Source organism: Lepus europaeus, chromosome 10, assembly GCF_033115175.1.
Source record: "Lepus europaeus isolate LE1 chromosome 10, mLepTim1.pri, whole genome shotgun sequence".
NCBI lineage: Eukaryota > Metazoa > Chordata > Mammalia > Lagomorpha > Leporidae > Lepus > Lepus europaeus.
The window spans coordinates 53,924,031-53,944,350 of NC_084836.1; the positions used below are offsets into that span (position 1 = coordinate 53,924,031).

The following is a 20,320-nucleotide window of genomic DNA, read 5'->3' on the forward strand; positions in this document are numbered from 1 at the left end:
GAGAAATGCCAGATTACTTTCACAGGATCTCCAATTAGACTCAGGTAACATCTTATCAGAAACCCTAAAGGCTAGGAGAGAATGGTGAGTTACATTCCAAGAGAGTTCCCTTGCCACACACAGCTTGCGCCTCAGGGTATTCACTGAAAGAACAGACATTCCACTAATCCACAGAGGCATAGTCCAAAGATAAAAGCCATCACAGGGAAAAAAAAACAAGTAAGTATCTCCACAAATCCCTAAAAATTAACACAGGAATTCAAGAAACAAGACTAAGGAAGACAACATGATGCCTCCAAAGGAGAAAAAAAAACTGTCAAACTCGAATACTGTACCTTGAAAAGTTCTCATTTATGAAAGAAGAGGAAATAAAGACCTTCCATAACAAACAGAAATTCAAAGAATTGGTCACCACTCATCCAGCCTTACAAAAAATGCTTAAGAATGTGCTACACACAGAAACATGCTCATCACTATGAAAGAAAAGTGAAGGCAGAAAATCTCCCAGAAAAAGTACAAAAGAAATCCAAAGTAAACAACAGGAATATTTATGGGAAAATGGCAGGGCAAAGTCATTACTTATCAATAGTTACCTTGAATGTAAATGGCCTCAACTCTCTAGGTAAAAGACATAGACTGGCTGAATGGATTAAAAACCCAAGACCCATCTATTTGCTGCCTACAAGAAACACATCACATCTGCAAAGATACACACAGACAGAAAGTGAAACAATGGAAAAAGATATTCCATACTAACAGAAACCATAATAGAGCTAGTGTAGCCATCCTAATAACAGACAAAATAGACTTTAACACAAAAACTGTTAAGAGAGAAAGGGGGCCAGCGCTGTGGCATAGTGGGTAAAGCCACCTTCTGCAATGCCGCCATCCCATATGGGCGCCGGTTCAAGTCCTGGCTGCTCCACTTCCAATCCAGCTCTCTGCTATGGCCTGGGAAAGCAGTGGAAGACGGCCCAAGTCCTTTGTTCCCTACATCTGTTTGGGAGACTCGGAGGAAGCTCCTGGCTCCTGGCTTCGTATCAGCATAGCTCCGGCTGTTGTGGCCAACTGGGGAGGAACCAGCAGATGGAGACCTCTCTCTCTCTCTCTGCCTCTCCTTCTCTCTCTGTGTAACTCTGCCTTTCAAATAAATAAATAAATCTTAAAAACAAAAAAATAGACAGAGAAGGGCGCTGTGTAATGATTAAGGGATCAATTCAACAGGAAGATCTGACTATAATAAACATATATGCACCTATTTACAGGGCACCTGGATTTTTTTTTTTTTTTTTGAAAGATTTATTGCAATAGCAGAGCTGGATCAAAAGTGGAGCGGGTGGGACTCGAACCGGCGCACACATGGGATGCTGGCACTACAGGTGGCTATGCCACAGCACCAAACCTGCACCTGGCTATTTAAAAGAAATGTTAATGGATCCAAAGGAAGACACAGACTCCTTTGTAATAGTAACGGGGGACTTCAATACCCCACTTTTTTTTTTTTTTTTTTTTGACAGGCAGAGTGGACAGTGAGAGAGAGACAGAGAGAAAGGTCTTCCTTTTGCCGTTTGTTCACCCTCCAATGGCCGCCGTGGTAGGCATATTGCGGCCGGCGCACCGCGCTGATCTGATGGCAAGAGCCAGGTGCTTCTCCTGGTCTCCCATGGGGTGCAGGGCCCAAGCACTTGGGCCATCCTCCACTGCACTCCCTGGCCACAGCAGAGAGCTGGCCTGGAAGAGGGGCAACCGGGACAGGATCGGTGCCCCGACCAGGACTAGAACCCGGTGTGCCAGCGCCGCAAGGTGGAGGATTAGCCTAGTCAGCCACGGCGCCGGCCCTCAATACCCCACTTTTAGCAATGGACAGATCAACCAGACAATTAGCAAGTGAACAAGAGTTAACTGACACTATAAACCAAATGGACCTAACTTATAGCTACAGAACTTTCCGTCCTACAGTTGCAGAATATACATTCTTCTCACCAGTGCATGGAACTCTGTAGGATAGACCACAGGTTAGGCCATAAAGCAAGTCTTAGCAAATTAAAAAAAAAAATTCGAAATCATACCATGCATCTTCTCTGACCACAATGGAATGAAGCTCAAGAACTTAATCTCTAGAACATATGCAAACACATGGAGATTGAACAATATGCTCCTGAATGAACAGTGAGTTATGGAAGAAATCAAAAGAGAAATCAAAAAACTGTTGAGGAACAGTTTTTTTTCCCATACTATTTGTTGAACTCTTTTTACTTGGTATAGAGTTAATTTTCCGTGTATAAAATTTATTGAAAATAAAATCTTAGTAAAAAATAAGAATGGGAACAGGAGAGGGAGGAGGAGAAGGATGGAGTACAGGTGGAAGAGCAGGTACGACGGGAAGAATCATTATGTTCCTAAAGTTGTACTTATGAAATGCACGAAGTTTGTATATTTTAAAGTTTTCCTCCTATGTTTTGAGGATAAAATTGTAATCTCATCTTATACATTACCTCCTATAACGTCAGCATTGTAATGTCTTCCTAGATATTTAGTTTTTCTGATGCTATAATAAATGGATATTTACTTCCTTTATATTTTCCAATTGGTTACAACTGCTTCAATGTAAAGCTACTGGTCTTCCTATAAGCAAACAAGCAGCTATTATATGAAAACCTTTATGAAAAGCTACTAATGTCATGAATTTTACAACCTGCTACTCCACTGAATTCTTATTTTTTTGCATTAAGTTCTTTTTGTTGTTGATTCACTTGACTTTTGCCTTGCAGTACAAGTTTTCAATTCTTATGCCTCTAATTGTTTCTTTCCCCTTGTCTTATAGCGACTAACACCCTTAAAAAAAAAAAACAAAACAGACAATTTTGCCCTGTTCCTGACTCCAGCATAAATGCACCTGGTACTTCATTAGCTTCTGTGAGAATAGTATGTCCATGTATGTGTACATATTTTCAGTGCTAAAGAGGGACCTATCAATCTCTACATTATTAAATGTTTTGTCTGGAACACACGATGAATCATGTTACTCTAAAGATACACTACGGATGACACTGGTCTTTGGAAGAAGTGCTTTCACTCCTAATTATACTAAGTAGCCTATGTGTTTTTTGTTTTTAATCAAAAATCAATAATTTTGAACCTTACTATGTCTTCATAGTTCTTTCATCCTTTAACCTATTAATATGATGAAATAGCTATATCAATAAAGTATATAATATTGATCTTTATATTCTTGGAAAAAACCCCACTTGGTCATGGAGGTTACTCTTAATATATTGCTACATTTTACTTTGAACATGTACTAAAGCTAGTCTATAGTTTTCTTTATTTAATTGTCTTTAGTCAGGATTTATTATCAGTATTTGGTTTATAAAGAGGTTTGGAAGGTTTTTAGACTCACTATGTTCTGGAACAGTACTAGAACTGTCTGTACTGGAATTATCTGCTCTTCAAAGTTTCAAAGGGATCTGTGAAATATTTCTGAACCTTTCTTTGGGGTGGTAATGTTTTTCACAATTTTCCGATTTCATGATCGAGTTGTTTAGTAATCTACCTATTGGGGTTTCTCCTCCTCCAAAAATGAGCTCCTCTATTATACATCTAACTTTATCATATAATACATTGTATTTGCTTATATTTTAATTCCTTTACTTTCTTAAATATACATTGTTTGCTCCCCAACCTCTTTAATTATAAATATAAAAGAAAATCATCAAAGATAAAAAACCCTCAGTTTCCTAAATAAGTAAGCATTTGTACGCAAGTAACCTATTGAATATCCTCCCAACTCTCAATTTGGACCAAAAAAACTATTTTAACTATTTCATTGCTTTTTAAAGGCTGGTAAATGTTCAACATATATTAGTTTTATTATTATATGACAAAAGACTTTTTTTTTTTTAATCAAAATAAAATTATTGGGACCAACGTTGTGGCCTAATGGGTTAAGCCACCACCTGCAATCCCCACATGGGTGCCAGTCTTGGCTGCTCCACTTCCAATCCAGCTCCCTGCTGAGGTATTTGGGAAAGCAGAAGATTGCCTGATTAATTTAGTCCCTACACCCACGCGGGAGACCAGGAGGAAATCCTGGCTACTGGCTTTGTCTTGGACCAGCCCAGGCTATTGCAGCCATTTGGGGAATGAACCAGCAGATGGAGGATCTTTTTTTTTTTTTTTTTTGACAGGCAGAGTGGACAGTGAGAGAGAGACAGAGAGAAAGGTCATCCTTTTGCCGTTGGTTCACCCTCCAATGGCCGCTGCGGCTGGCGCACGGCGCTGATCTGATTGCAGGAGCCAGATGCTTCTCCTGGTCTCCCATGCGGGTGTGCAGGGCCCAAGGACTTGGGCCATCCTCCACTGCACTCCCTGGCCACAGTAGAGAGCTGGCCTGGAAGAGGGGCAACCAGGACAGAATCCAGCGCCCCGACCGGGACTAGAACCCGGTGTGCCGGCGCCGCAAGGCGGAGGATTAGCCTGTTGAGCCACGGATCTCTTTATCTCTTCATTCTCTGCAATTCTACCATTCAAATAAATAAATATTTTTAAAAATAAGAAAATAAAATTAATGACTCTTCTGCATTATTCTATATCCTAACATATTTTAAATACCCATTTTATTTTAAACTTACAAATGTCTGAAGCTAAAATTTGCCTAGGAAGCCTATGCATGATTAGAAAGTCTATGCTGACCAGATTTCTCACATTTTTGCCTGCTTTTACAACAGATATGTAAAGCTTAGCCTAAAACAAGTTTAAATGCTTTTTAAGAATTCAGTAAGTAATAACAGAACAATGCTTTTGTTTAAATTAATAACAAATATAACATATGAAATGACATATAATCCTGCAATTTAATTGATAGACCAAAATAAAGGTTATATTTACTAATATAAGGTATATTAAAGGTTTTAAAAGTTGACATAAATTCAATAGGTAGATTATTAGAATTTACTAAGAATTCAAATGCTGTATCCTACTCGTAAGAAACTCAATTGCCAATACCATGCCTAGCAATAAGCTTCTATCACTTCCCTCACATTGTACACACAATTAGAAATTCTATAATTTTTAGGGAAGATTCTTTGTAACTACTGTATCATCAATGTTATTTTGCTTTACCTCTGGTTTTAACTGTTGCTATTCTTTATTAAGAATTTTATTATCTTTTACTTTCTGTAACCATTGCTTTTTAAGTTTCATCCACACTGGAATATACAACAGAGTCAAGTAAACTTTTAATGAGGAAAGTCAAGCAACAGTCACACACACATATTTCACAAAGTAATAATTTCTCAATTTTCAGTTTTTAACAAAGGGTGCAGGGCTGGGGAGGAATCAACAAGTAAAAAACTTACCATTTGACAGCTAAATTCTGTACCTCACCATTTTTATCTTCCAGTAACTTCAAAATCATTTTCACTACTTTCCTTTCACTGTCATCATCCAATTTGATGGAATCTTTTTGCAGTTCTGTCATCAAATCATTTGTAGCCATAAACCTAACCAAAAAATTCAATTATATCAATAATTTAATAAAGATAGTATTTCAAATCCAATGCTATATCATTCATTCAACAGAAACATAATACATCATAAAACTTACCTATTTCTTAAGTGATCATAAACTAAAAGCTACCAATGAAAAAGATAACAGAATATACTTAAAATGCACTATATTCACATAAGCAGACAGATATTTTTGAAGTCTTGATAAGCTCTTATATAAGGTACCACTATTCAAAATTATCTTTCCCAGGTTGGTCTTGATTTCATATTTACTGACAGGCCATGCTGAGGGTGCTCTTTCATTCTAATCAGTGACCTACACTGCTGCTTTTAGAGAAAAGTGCCTCTTTTCTTCACATGGGACCTGTATTTTACTTAGGAAGCCTACAACCACAAACATTAAGACGACCCTCCTTGTGTAATACTGTGTGTGTGTGTGTCACAATGGCGGGGGTCCCATATTACAAACTACTGGAAAAAGTGCAATACAAACTGTCACCTTCCTCCCAGCACCCATCACTCGGTATCTGATGTATTTTGAAAATGGTGAAGAGCCAATTTTACAAAGTTTCTCTTTTGAACATTAACCTCACTCCCCTTATGAGCTACTGCCAAAGGAAGGCTTACCATTGGATAGCCTGAAAAAAAATCTTAAGATTGTCTAACTTCAGCTTTAAACAAAAGGGTTGATTACAAGATAAGGAAAATACAGTCTTGAATTCCACCCCTACCCCGTCTATACCTCCCAGGTCATTATTTACAAGTAATTTCTCAGAAATAGAGTTTATCACATTCAAATAAAGCCCTAAGACATAATTAAAAGCTAACAAACTTTCCCCACACTTCTTGGCTCCTTTCTACCTATAGAAATAACCCAACTTAAATAATTACTTAATGTCTTTTTCATTTGTTTTACTTGAATAAGATCCAGTTGAGTAAAAATCTAATTTTACAATTTGTTCAGAAATGTCAAATCCATGTTTAAATTAAAACAAAAACTACTGAAAAATGTGAAGTTAAAATGATAAACAGCTATAGAGGCAATCTTGTAACATGAGCATTAACCTATATAGTAAAGATTAGCAAAACACCTGTATAACCTAGCAACTCATTATTTTAACTTGAAGGATAATTCCAATAACTAGTCTTTTCCTTTAATGCTGATTTGACAAAGTTTTAAACTACATGCATGTAGTCTGACTCTTACCAAGCTGTTAAACTGCTTATAAAACAAAGCTTAGATTCACAATGGGGCAATACAGAATGAACAAAGCATGTAGCTTTTCAGAAGGGATACAATTCTAATGGGAAGCTCCCATTTTATAATGACAAAACAATTTCCATTAACATTCTGAAAAATGGAAAAAACACCACATGGTACATCCTTACAGGTACTTCCACACACAAAGCACTGAAAACATTTTTTAAGTAAAATCCATTAAGTAGCCATCAGAGTTATGATTTCTGAGGTCCTCACCTCAGCTATGTCAGCTAGCTCAAGAGATCATCAACTTAAAAGTACGTAATCCCAGGGCCCACAAAGTGCAAAGTGGGTAAAGACGATTGCCAGCATCTCATAGGGGTGGCAGTTTGAGTCCCAGCCATTCCACTTCTGATTCAGTTCTCTGATAATGCACCAGAGGATGGCCTAAGTGCTTGGGAGACCCCAAACAAGCTCCTGGCTCCTGGCTCCTGGCTTAGCTCCAGCTGCTGGGGCCATTTGAAGAATCAATCAGTGAATGGAAAATCTTCCTGTCTCTCCATCCCTCCAATTCTGCCTTCCAAATAAATAAATAAATATTTAAAGAAAAAAAGTAGTTAATCCCAAATAAAGATTGTTGTTTTATGGTTTTGAATGGGTTCAACTGGTACACAAATTCATTCTTTTATTCAACATTTACTCACAGACTATTATTCTAGACAGCCTGGACTAAAAACGAGGGAAAAATAAAAATAAAAAATAAATCTTTAGCCCCTGATCTCAAAGATTATACTGCAATTAATAATTCTATTGATTTTAAAAAAATCTTTGATTAATAACTATTTTTTAAAAAGTTGAAATGAACACTATAAAAATTAGCAATAGGTATTTTTAAAAATCAGAAAAACTGAGTTAAGATATTGTGATACCAAGAGTGACTTTGCAATGGTGACCCTGAAACAAAAAATTCCAAGAATAACTTGATATAAAAGTTTGCACTATGAATCTCCTTATAAAAAAGTTTGACCAGTTTGAAAGCTGTCCACAGCAGATTTAAAAGCTCATTTGAAAATATCTCTTTAACATTTACTGTTTTAGGTAGAAAGGGAAGAGCTGAATTCATCCATGCAGACTCAGTCTCCTCCCCTTCATCTAATAGGACAGATATGTGAACAAATTTCAATCTTGTAGATTTTTTAAATATTCAAGAATATATAGAAATGCTCATATCAAAGAACTGTTAAGGTTGGATCCTGAATAGGGGTTTGCATGGGGAAATCTGGTTTGGGATTTAAATTATTCTTTTTTTTTAAAGATTTATTTATTTATTTGAAAGTCAGAGTTAGAGAGAGAAGGAGAAGCAGAGAGAGAGGTCTTCCATCGCTGGTTCACTCCCCAGTTGGCCACAAAGGCCGGAGCTGTGCTTATCTGAAGCCAGGAGCTAGGAGCTTCCTCCAGGTCTCCCACATGGGTGCAGGGAACCAAGGACTTGGGCCATCCTCCACTGCTTTCCCAGGCCACAGCAGAGAGCTGGATCGGAAGTGGAGCAGCCAGGGCTCAAACTGGTACCCATATGGGATGCTGGCACTGCAGGCAGAGGCTTTACCCGCTTCGCCACAGTGCCGCCCCCTAAATTATTTTATTTTTTGTGCGGCAGAGCACCTTAAAGGACTGAGGAACAGGCCAGTCAGTGTGGCTGGAGCACACAAACCTAATGGAGAAAGAAACCTAGAAGTAAGATGACGGAAATGTAGGCTGAAGCTAAAGAGTCTTAATATCCATCCACTATGTATTACCAAACTACTATGCATCAGGTACCCTACTAGCTGCAGTGGCTACAAGGGCTAGTCAATGCAGACACAATTCTCACTGTCTTGGATCTTACATGATAGTCCACAAAAGCATATTAATTTTTAAAATTACATATATAAGTAGGTACCTATGTAAATATGAACTGAGGGGTACAGTATTGTGGCATAGTGGGTAAAGCTGCTGCCTGCAATGCCGGGATCCCATATGGGCAGTTCAAGCCCAGTTCAAGCTCCATTTCTGATCTAGCTCCCTCTTAATGGCCTGGGAAGGGCAACAGAAGATGGACTGAGTGTTTGGGCCCCAGCACCAACGTCAGTGATCCAGATGAAGCTCCTGGCTCCTAGCCTTGGCCTAGCCCAGGGCTTGCTGTTTTGGCCATCTGGGGAGTGAATAAGTGGATGGAAGAGCTCTGTGACTTTCAAATAAATAAATATTAAAAAAAAAAAAAACTGAGATAAATTCTGTTAAGGAATGTGTCATGAAGGCATGAATAAAAACAACCTAGTCTGGATTCAGTGTTGTGTTAGGTTGGGTGCTGTGTTTCAGGGAAGAATATGCAGAATTGGGGAGGAACTATGGCAACTTGTACCAGGTAAGCAAAGGCCAGGAGCTAGAGATCTGTAGATTACATCATGATTTTGGACTACATTTAAAGAGCCATAGGAGGGGCCAGCATTGTGGCATAATGGGCTAAGCTGCAGCCTATAATGTATATGGGCTGGTTCCAGTCCCAGCTACTCTACTTCCAATCCAGATCCCTGCTAATGCGCCTGGTCTCCCACCCATGTGGGAAACCTAGAAGAAGCTCTTGGCTTCAGCTTAGCCCAGCCCTGGCCACTATGGTCATTCGTGGAGTGAACCAGTGTACAGAAGATCTCTTCTCCCTCTCTAGCTCTCCCTTTTAAATAATAAATAAATCTTAACAAATAAATGAATAAATAAATAGCCATGCGAAGCTACTGGAAGGAAGCTGGGGTAGAGATGGGGAGTAAATGCAAGAAGCAGATTTGTATTTCCCAAACATTACTCCCGCTATACATGGGCAACACTTTGGAGAGAATCAGTCTTCAACTAGCAAGAATGAATGAAGACCAGTCAGGAGAACTACTGTAGCAGTCTGAGTAAAATGACAGCAACTTGAATTAGGGTTATGGTCATCAGTGGAGTGGACACAGAGTCAATCCTCATTATTTACAGATTCACTTACTCATTAAAATTTATCTGTAACCCTAAATAATACTCTCCATTTTGCAGTTATTTGCATGTAAATGCAGCGTGGTAAAATATTTGAGCCACCCAAAACATACATTCCCAGCTGTGCTGGACAAGGATACGCCCCTGCCTCCCGCTTTCAGCTTATGTGCTGTAAACAAGTATCCTCTTCTTGGATTATAGTCAGTGCCATGTTTTTCATGTTTATGTTTTCTGCTGGTGATTTTGCTGCTTAATATTGCCCCCAAGAGTAGTGCTGAAGTACTGTTCTTAAGTGCAAGAAGGCTGTATTGTGCCTTCTGGAAAAAATACAGGTTAGACAAGCTTCCTTCAGGCATGGGTTACAGTACTATTGATTTTGAGTTTAATGGTAATGAACTATATATTAAGTATAATATCTTTAAATAGAAACATAAGACATAAAACAAGGCTATAAACTTTATCAACTAATAATGAAAATGCTGTTAGACAAGGGGCTCACAGGCACCTAGCCTTGTAATTCCCCCTAGAAGTAATGGTTCAGAATTTGGTAATTCAGTGTTTGAGATGACTTCGTAGAACTTAATTACTATAAATAGGATTGACTCTATTGGAGATTACTGAGGTAAATTAAGTTTTTCAAAATAGATTAGATATGGAGATGATAAGGGGATGAGCTAGGAAGAAAGGGCTGAATGTTAGATTCAGCTGCTGTACCTTTGTCCAGTCTTCATCTTACTGTAGAAATGGTTCAGTCACTTATCTTACACCAGGAGACAAGATTCATTCTGGGGCAACTACAAACTATATTGGATGGATATTCCTCTGATCTTACTCAATAAAATCTCTGCCATTGTGAAGATGCAAACATCATAAATCAATGGCCCCTAGTCCAGTTTCATATACCTTAGTCATAAGTGGGGATTGAGAATGAAAAAGAAAAATCATCAGCTGATCTGAGAGGCTCATACTCAAACCGCAGTGTCATCACAAACTGATCGAAAGCTTACAGCTGAAGTATTTTTTTTTGGACAATAACAATTTTATAGAATATCCCCTTCAGAAAAAGTCGGTGAGCAACACAAAACACCAGACAACTCCCTTCTCCAATTATTAAGTGACTGTCACTTTTTTCTTTTAAACCAATGACAACTTTTAGCCTGCTTAGGTCTGCCTTCCCTATAAAATTTATTATTAACATGCCAAGAAATAGAATTGCCTTCACTTCCTGTCAATATCTACTATAATGCAAAGCTCTGCTTCATTAGACTCTTCCCCAAAGAAATCCGTTCCTTCTAACATCCTCTTACCAAGACACCCTTACTGTAATGACTAATAAACCCAACTGTGTCAGGGATGTGTGCGTTAGGAAATTTCTAGAAGAAAAACACTGTAAGTAGTGCTTAAATATCAAATAAATGAACAAATAAAATATCCACTCGACCTGCTATGCCAAGAGATTTTTAGGAATTTTAGGGAGAGCAGTTTCAGGGAGCAATTGCTAAGAAATTTGGAGCTTATCTTTCAGTCAGTGGAAATGAGCAGTGGAGGAAATGATCAGCTGTGATATTTAGGAAGAAAACTCTAATGGCCTGAGAACAACCAACTGATTGAGAATGAGGCCTGAGACAGGGAAACGAATTTGAGAAATACTGGTGGAGGACTAAAGGAAAAAGGCAGACAGCATTAAGGTCAACATCAGAATGGATGGTCCTACAACAGGGCATAAAGGATAAAGACTATTCAAGCCAGGGAAACAGAAGATAAAACGTGAACTTTCAGACACCTATGGAATTCCTAGGATGTAACTGGTAGGCAATGCCACCTTATTCATTTATTCTATAACTATTTCAAGGGTATCAGCATAAGGAACTGTGTAAATTCTTCCTTGAGGGGAGAACTTCTCATCTTCAATAAATGCAACACAGAGAAGCAAAAACAATGGTAAAAATGGACACCCTGTACTGCACAATGAGTAACTCTCACCACAACCTCTCTTCTTATATTTAAACACAAATTTACCCTTAATTCCAACAGAAATCTAGATATGAGTCAACTGCATCTCCATTAAACCAATTATTTTTCAAAGATCCTGAACACACACCACTGCTTTCTCACTTTTTCTCATGTATTCCTTAGAGGGCTATGAACTTGGAGTAGTTTAGCACTGCTCATGTAAGCAAAAGCACTTTTAACTCATCTTCCTTCTCAGGTTCCTCAGTGAGGTCTCCTTCACCTCATTTTCAGTGGTTAAGTTATTCCCACCAACCTGAGAAGTACCCAGAAATCATCTTCTTAATCTCCGCAAGTTTACTTCTTCTGATTAAACCTGCTTTTCTCCAAGCACAAGCAATCAAAGTAATTTCACTTAGTATTTCTTGCTATGTTACTGAAACATTTTCTTCTCTCTGATAGGATCTCTAAGGCCACTTCTGTCTCTGAAAGCCCATGACTCCTTAACAGACCTGGCATTTTTATTAGCATTTTAATGTTTCAAGAGAAAATGTCTTCCATTATCCAAAACACCTAAATGAAACTGGCAACATAAACTATTATCAAGTTACGAAATGCCTGCATCCCACAATGCTGTGAGTCACTTCAAGAAAACTGTATCAAGTGGTACCTAAATAAATAGATCAGTTGCTTAAAGATATTTTCTAAAATTCTTACATATCTTTTTCATTAACCCTGGAACTAAAATCCAATTCCACTAAAACAAGTACCTACTGAAAACCTACACGGCCAAGGTACTAGACAGAATGGAGTAGATTCAGCTCAGTAAGACAAGATTCTTTTTGTGGCTGGGTATGGAATTCTTTACCCATCCAGCTCCAAATTATCTACTCCCTCTCTCCTAGTGAAAATTTGTATAGTGTGTTCTCGTACTCGTACTCATTTTCTCTACCTAGCATTTCATTTTCAAGACCTATCTCAGATCTCTCCTGGGACATCAATCTCTGCTTTAATCATCTCCACCACTGGACAGCTTACACACTACCCTGGGTTATTTATATGTTTACAAGGGCATCTTAACTATTCAACAAACATGCAGATTTACTGAGGGCAAACACCAGACCTTGAACTTTTTGTGGTCCTTCTCAAGAAATGAGTAAATGCATCTTCCAATACAATATACACCACAAACCCAATTTCAGGACCAGCTGAAATTCAAGGCCTGACCTACTGGCAACCAAACTTCACTTTTACTCTTTATTCCTTTATGAAGTACACAGTACTATGCACAAGCATACTGGTTTGTTTGTTTTATTCGTAGTCTTGACATTTCTCATCAGAATGCTTCCCATTCCGCTTAAATCTTAATATCCCACACCATCAAACAATGAATACCAAAACATGAAAGAAAAGGAATATCAGTTCTTTTTCAATAAATGGAGCGCATAATTTAAGTCTTATAAAAGTCTTCTTTGAAAATGATGAAATTCCAACACATTTTGAGGCCTGAATTCATTTGTTTATCTTCTCAATGGATTAGGAAATTATCTGGAGACCTAAAATTTTAGGCCCAGAAATGATCTTTTATAATGACCAATGTGCAAGCCTCTCACAAGTGAAAATGCAATCTCAAATTAAGTAGCTTGGCCAAGATTTCACTATTCCTAACAAAGAATCACACACGGTGTCGGCGCTGTGGCGCAGTGGGTTAAAAGCCTGGCCTAAGGCGCCGGCATCCCATATGGCCACCGGTTCTAGTCCCAGCTGCTCCTCTTCTGATCCAGCTCTCTGCCATGGCCTGGGAAAGCAGTAGAAGACAGCCCAAGTCCTTGGACCCCTGCACCCACGTGGGAGACCCAAAGAAGCTTCCTGGCTCTTGGCTTCGGATCGGCACAGCTCTGGCCGTTGCAGCCACCTAGGGAGTGGACCAGCGGATGGAAGACCTCTCTGTCTCTACCTCTCTCTGTAACTCTGTCTTTCAAATAAATAAAATAAATCTATATTAAAAAAAAAAAAAAAAAAAAAGAGGCCGGCGCCGTGGCTTAACAGGCTAATCCTCCACCTTGTGGCGCCGGCACACCGGGTTCTAGTCCCGGTCGGGGCGCCGGACTCTATCCCGGTTGCCCCTCTTCCAGGCCAGCTCTCTGCTATGGCCCGGGAGTGCAGTGGAGGATGGCCCAAGTGCTAGGGCCTTGCACCCGCATGGGAGACCAGGAGAAGCACCTGGCTCCTGGCTTCGGATCAGCGAGATGCGCTGGCCGCAGCGGCCATTGGAGGGTGAACCAACGCAAAAAGGAAGACCTTCCTCTCTGTCTCTCTCTCACTATCCACTCTGCCTGTCAAAAAATTAAAAAAAAAAAGAATCACACAGGACTGGAACACAGATCTTGTGACCAGGTAAAATTCTCTTTGTAGTATACCATAAAAAGAATAAACATTTTTCTTTATTTTGGTAGCACTGCTTTATTCCTCTCTCTTTCAATCAACATAGATCACTTTACACGTTAAGATATTCCATAATGTTAATTAACTTCACCCTCAAGATTCTTCTTGTGATATTTAAAATATGTCGTCATCATCTGTGCTATTTAAACCAAAATAAAGAAACTTCTAACAAGAAGTTAAAAAAGAACAACTGTATCAAGATAAATACCTATACTGAAATTAGGCAGAAAAATCTTCAAAACTGTTTACTTTAAATGCTCACTACTTTAATTAATCCTTAAATCTGTAACTTAATATAAAAAGTCCCTTAGCTTCCAAAGTTTTGCCTGTGAACTGAAGCACATTACAAAACAGTTTTTACAACATAGTTCATTAAAAACACCTCGGGGATGTCAAATTGCTGGAAGTTGCTTACTATTCCTCAACAAAGCTTCTACAACATTCACCAACTACTATATATCAATGTTACACTACTTAGTCAAGCTATGTTCTGGTTCATTCCAACCCAAATCAGTAGAAAATTCTTAGTAAATTCAGCAATAACTACAGAGTAGCATCAGGCCATTGTTACTTCCTTCACATAGTTTAAAACAAAACAAAATAAAACCAAACCCCAGGGACATACACCCTACACAAAGGTTTTCATAAAGTTCAAAGAAAATGCATATTATGAAAAAACTATGCATGGATTTAAAAAAAGCAGTTTTTTGCAGCAGAATAAACTTGTCTTTTAATTCCATTTTCCACAACTCTTTAAAGTACTTTGATACTATGTTTCCTTTGCAAGAAATTGAAAAGAGCTGGCTTCAGTCAACAGTCATCTATCTGTACAGTATCACCACATGACATGACTTCTAAGTATTTCTAAATATATTACCCAAATAGGATTCTGCAAAATTAAAACTGCAGAACAGGGAAAATGCTACCTTTAGACTGAAATGAAAAACAATAAGAATAGATTAGTTCTTCTACAGAATAAGACAAACTGACAGAAGCAGGAAGAGACACAGCAGATTTTCCATGGCTGAAAGTTACATCCAAGTCTCACTCAAGCACTTCAATTTCAGTAACTGCAACTGGGACAAGCAAAGTTCCAAAGGAAATCAAACAGCATCCTCATTCTTAAAACATAAAACTTTTATTTTCCACCCAATAATCTTGATTTTGCCCTTCCAACTACACAAATCTCAAATTCCAAACTACCCAAAACAAGCACCTCACTTCCAAAAAGTAACAACGCCAAAATCTTTCAGATTAACAAACTGGTTTTAAGTTTCAGACACAACACTTAACACACTCCCTAGGTAGCAAAACTTTTCCAAAAGCATGTGGTTTTGAAGCCACAGAACCAAAACTGCACTTCAGTGACCATCTTAATATGACAAGCACATCAATCTAAGTAGGATCACAATTGTTACTTTTTCCATGGCTCTTCTTTCCCAAGTTAGAACATTTCTTGCTGGCTGAGTTTGGACCCATTTTCCTGTGTTAAAACGTTCTGTTCAGACAACACGTACAAACTGGCTACAACTTAGTTGAAGATTACTTGCTCGTTCTTTTCAAATGCACACAAATGACACGTGTAAAACTGAAGATGCAGAAATAAAAAAGCATGTTTGTGAGAGACAGAGCGTATGTATTTATTTGTAAAGGAATGCAACAATCAATGCAGTGTGCGAGGAGGGGAAAAAAAAAAAGCCCACAGATATAATCAACCTGTGAAAACACAGCATGTCTTCAACATGCATGTGACAAGAAGCTGGAAGCAACAGCACAAGCCTCCTGAAACAGACTGCTGTACAAAGCTTCGCATTCCCCAGCCCCGTGTCAGAGAACTCCTTCCAGGAAGGTCCGCTCGTTCGGACTCTGGATGTAGCGATATGAGGCTGAAACCCAGAGATCCTGCGTGGGTTTCACCTGACGACGGAAACTGACAGAGATGCTGGCGGGAAAACCCTCCTGGCCAAGTCTCTGCCGTCAAGCTCCCCTCCCCCACTTCTCCGCTCCGACACCGAAAAGAATGCAAAGAAAAAAAAAAAGTACAGAACTCAATCAGCGAAGGGCTCGACCAAAGCGAATCGCTGCGCCGACCCAAGCTTGCGGGAGCCAGGGAGGCGGCCGCGGGGCCCCCGAGTACACAGCGCCCTGGGCCCCCGCGAGTGGGGCGGCCTAAGGCCTCGGCAGGGCCGGCGCGCGGGCCCGGCCGCAGAGCAACTCCCCTTCCACACAATGGTGGGTGCTCTCGCCCCTCGGCGCTACCTGGGAGCCGAGGATCGCGTCCGTAGGGGTCAGGGCCTGCGGCGGGGGCGCTGAGAGACTAGGAAGGAAGGGGCCTGGGGATGGCTGTGGCAACGGCCTCGAGGCAATGAGGGGGGAGGGGGCTGGAAGCGGGGCGCGGAAAAGGGTGGGGGGGTCCCGGGATCAGGGAGCCGGCCGGGCGGCGGGCTGGCGGCCGCGGGGAAGCGAGGAAGCCGGCGAAGGCCCAAGGGGTGGGGCAGGGCCTTGCGTGAGGGCCAGGGCCGCGGACGGGGGGCCCCCCGAGGTGGGGTGAGGGTCAGATTGCGGCCTCACCTAAAGTCCTTGTCGCTGGATGTCATTTTTTCCAGCAAATTGGAAATGTGGTACGAGGCGCTCGCCATGTTGACGGCCCCGATCCCGCCCGCCGGCGCCGCTGGTGCTGCTGCCCGCTGCCGCCGCCGCCGCCGCCGCCGCCGCTCGGGCTCCTCCTCCCGCTCGCGGCGGCTCCCGCTTCCAGGGTCGCAGCGCGACGCCGACGCTGACTAGGGAGGCGCCTCGGCAGGCTGCCTCCGCGGCGAGAGTGGGCCCGTCCCGGGGGAAGCAGAGGCTGCGGGGCTGGGCTAACGACCGCGCTGCTGGCGGGAGAGCGAACTCATGGGCGGCACGGCGCACAGCGGGGCTTCTCCCGGAACCCGGACACTTCCACTCGGGCCGTCTAGCTCCCACTCCCTCCGCACTCGATCGCTAGGGCCGGAGGCCAAAACCCGCCTCCTTCGCTCCGGGGGCGGGGCGACAGACGGGGGACGCTACGGAAAGCCGAAGTCAGAGTTCACGGAGGCCTCCCCGCGCACGCTTGGGACGCATGTTAAAGAGCAATTCTGTTGGCTAAGGCCGATGTCAGTCTTCTCGTGGACCGCCTCCCAGGAGGCATGACAACGACTGAATGGGGCTGTTCTCGCGAGACTTCAGAGTGACGGTTAAAGGCCGAGGGGCGGAAGCTACAAACGGGCCTTAATCTGAAAATACTTGATTTTCTTATCTGTATGACATTAAGATAAAAAGTTCACTCATTTAAAGGCGCATAGTGCCTGGAGATAATGGTGATTAAGGGGATAGCCTGGAGACCATAAAGAATCCTAATAGGGAATTTTCGTTTTGAATCGGACGCGTGGCCTGTTGCCTTTAACCACCATAGACTGAGGCTGCCACGTGAAAACCACAAGTCCCAGAATTCAACGTGCGCTACGCTGAGTCGGGATGTGATTGGCTGCAGGAACTTGTAGCGTTCTCATTGGCTCCTGTGGGAGGAGTGGCTGATGGGATTTGCAGGCTGGCGCGGGAGGCGTGCTGGGGACGACCTTTCAATCACCGCTCCGTTTCCGCCTCGGGTTCGTACTCCCCTGAACACACGCTCTTCGTTGGCGACGTTTGCCGAGCCTGGCGGCTGCGGTTCAGACAAGCGCAATGCGGTCCGGTTGGTGTCTTGGCAGAGACCCAGTGGCGGCCTCTTGCACGAATCCTCGCCTCTGTAGAGGCATTTGGGCCTCCCGACTTCGCTGGTTAACGCACTCCTTCCGGGAGTGCAGAGCACGCTCTCTAATGCCGGCCCAATCTTGGTAAAAGACCAGTGGGCCTGCGCGTTCTGTCCGAAATAGCTAAAGGACCATCTTCCGTGCGTCAGCTTTCGTGACTTGATGTTTCCGCTGAGTATTTCGTCGTTGCCTCAGACGTACAAGCACAACCATCGGAGATGAGCTATCCGAGCCATTGTATACCCTCCAAGTGTTTCATCGGCCTCATATTAGGAGTTTTCCACATAATATTTGCCAGCTAGGGGCCCACACGTAAAAATCTGAGTTTGAGGTGGTGGGTGATTTAGCTGGCAGGCCTTTTAAAAAAGAGGCAAAATTAACCTTGGTCAGAGATTTTGTTTAAAGACAACAACAGGCCTTTAGAAAGGGCATCCTGCTTCCAAAGACATCAAATCCGGTTTGGCATTTCTTTACCGTTCTTTCCTACTTTCACCAAATGCTGCTGAGTCTTCTAGGTCAGGCTCTGGTACGGATAATAGCAGTTAGTAAAACAGGTGAAACGTGATTTGCCCTCACAATACGTATCCAAAGTACCCGTCGCTGCTCTGGTCTGCCTTCATGTATGCTTTCGTATAATATACACAACATCTTTCTTACTAGTAATCCCATGTGTCTGCCTTCATTTTACCCAAGTCTGCCATCATTAGGCCGTCCCTCACCAAACCTGCCTATTTGAATAAGGGTGTTTGTTTTGAATAACTCTCACACAATATTTAATATATAAAACACACACAGGCAGACACCAAGCGGATCATTTTGTGTGTGTGTGAACCTCAAGGCTTGAAACCTCAGACATCTGGTGGCAATCCTTTCTGTTAGCCTGTATCTGACCAGGCCGACGTCCTGGTTTGTCTTTTTATGTGTGTCAGTCCTTACGTTTATCTGTTTCCGACTGGCCTATAACATTTGGAGTAAGACAGCTTGTGTATAAATCATGTATACTGCCATTTACCAGCTATCTTGGGCAATTCATTTTAATCCCTCTGAGCCTCAGTTTCTTTGTGGGTAAAATGATGATCATCAGAACATTACCTCATAGGGCCGTTTTTTGTTTGTTTGTTTTTTTAAGATTGATTCATTTATTTGAAAGAGTGATAGAAACAGAGGGAGTGACAGAGAGAGAAAAAAATCTTCCATCTGCTGGTTCACTCCCCAAATAGCCACAATGACTGGAACTGCACCAAGCCAGAGCCAGGAACCCTGACCACCCCCTGGATCCCCGCACATGGGTGGCAGGGGCCCAAGTATTTGGGCCATCCTCCACTGGCTTCCTAGGCACGCTGGCAGGGAGCTGAATTGGAAGTAGAGAATCTCTAACTTGGATTCAAACCGGTGCTCCCTTTCGAAAGGCCAGCATCTCAGGTAGTGGCTTAACCTACTGTGGCACAGTGCTAATCACATTAGGGGTATCATAAAAGTTAAATAAAATATTCTATATGAGTGTATTTAGAATATTGCCTCCAGGAGTAGGGAAGTTTTCTTTTCTGCCAAGGGCCATCTGGATATTTATAAAATCGTTTGCAGGCCATACAAAATTATCAACTGAAAAATTAGCTTGCTATAGATACTGAATTTCAAGTCTGGCCTGTGGTTGCCTTGGCTGGGGCAGATCAAAGGATTTTCAAGGGCAGGACATTCCCCACTGGTCTACAGCATAATAATAGTATTTACAACTAGTATTTCTTGCATGCTTACAAAGGTCCAGGAAAGGATAAAAATTAACTACCATTATGAAATATTTTATTCATCCCTATTCCCCAAAATGTTTTACACAGCCAGTTTAGATTTATACAGAACACGTTTTATAGTGCTACTTACATATTTAAAACACACAGTGGCTCATTATTGCAGGATAAAGTCCAAATGTTTTGGCTGTCAGTGATCACCGTCATCTGTCTCTAACCTATTCGTTCTGACCTGTCACTGTCCTCTTATAGGGAAAAGCTCCCACTAAAGCTTTACGTCCTTAACAATTCCCACTCCTTGTCTCTGTATATAATGATGCTAGTAACAGTAATGTAGACACCCTTGGACTTATAATGGGGCTACATCCCCATAAGTTGAAAGTATAATTAAGTCAGAAATGCACTTGATGCACCTAACTTTCAGAACATCACAGTTTGGCAATGCTGTGTTCTGTAGAGTTTGGTTGTCTCCCCTCACAATTACCTGGCTGACTGGGAGCTGAGCTCAGCCTGGGCACAAACCAATAGCCTCAGAAAAGATCAAAATTTAAAGGGCAAGTTTCTGCTGAATGTGTATATTGCTTTTGCACTATCATAAAGTTGAAAAATCGGGAGCCAGTGTTGTGGTGCAGTGGGCTAAACCACCACCTATGATGCCAAACATCTCATATTAAAGCAGTGGTTTTAGTCCCAGC

At 41.5% G+C, this 20,320-nt stretch overlaps 1 protein-coding gene across 1 annotated transcript in view; it reads right to left on the reverse strand.

Moving 5' to 3' along the window:
* The window catches only part of CAND1 (cullin associated and neddylation dissociated 1), a 52,859-nt gene extending 36,046 nt beyond the window's left edge, over positions 1-16,813 (reverse strand). The window contains exons 1-2 of the mRNA XM_062203279.1: positions 16,682-16,813; positions 5,358-5,501 (exon numbers count right to left, since the gene is read on the reverse strand). Coding sequence (XP_062059263.1) covers positions 5,358-5,501; positions 16,682-16,749 — 212 coding nt within the window. The 5' untranslated portion in view covers positions 16,750-16,813. The remainder of the gene's footprint in view (positions 1-5,357; positions 5,502-16,681) is intronic.
* Positions 16,814-20,320: the final 3,507 nt, after the last annotated feature.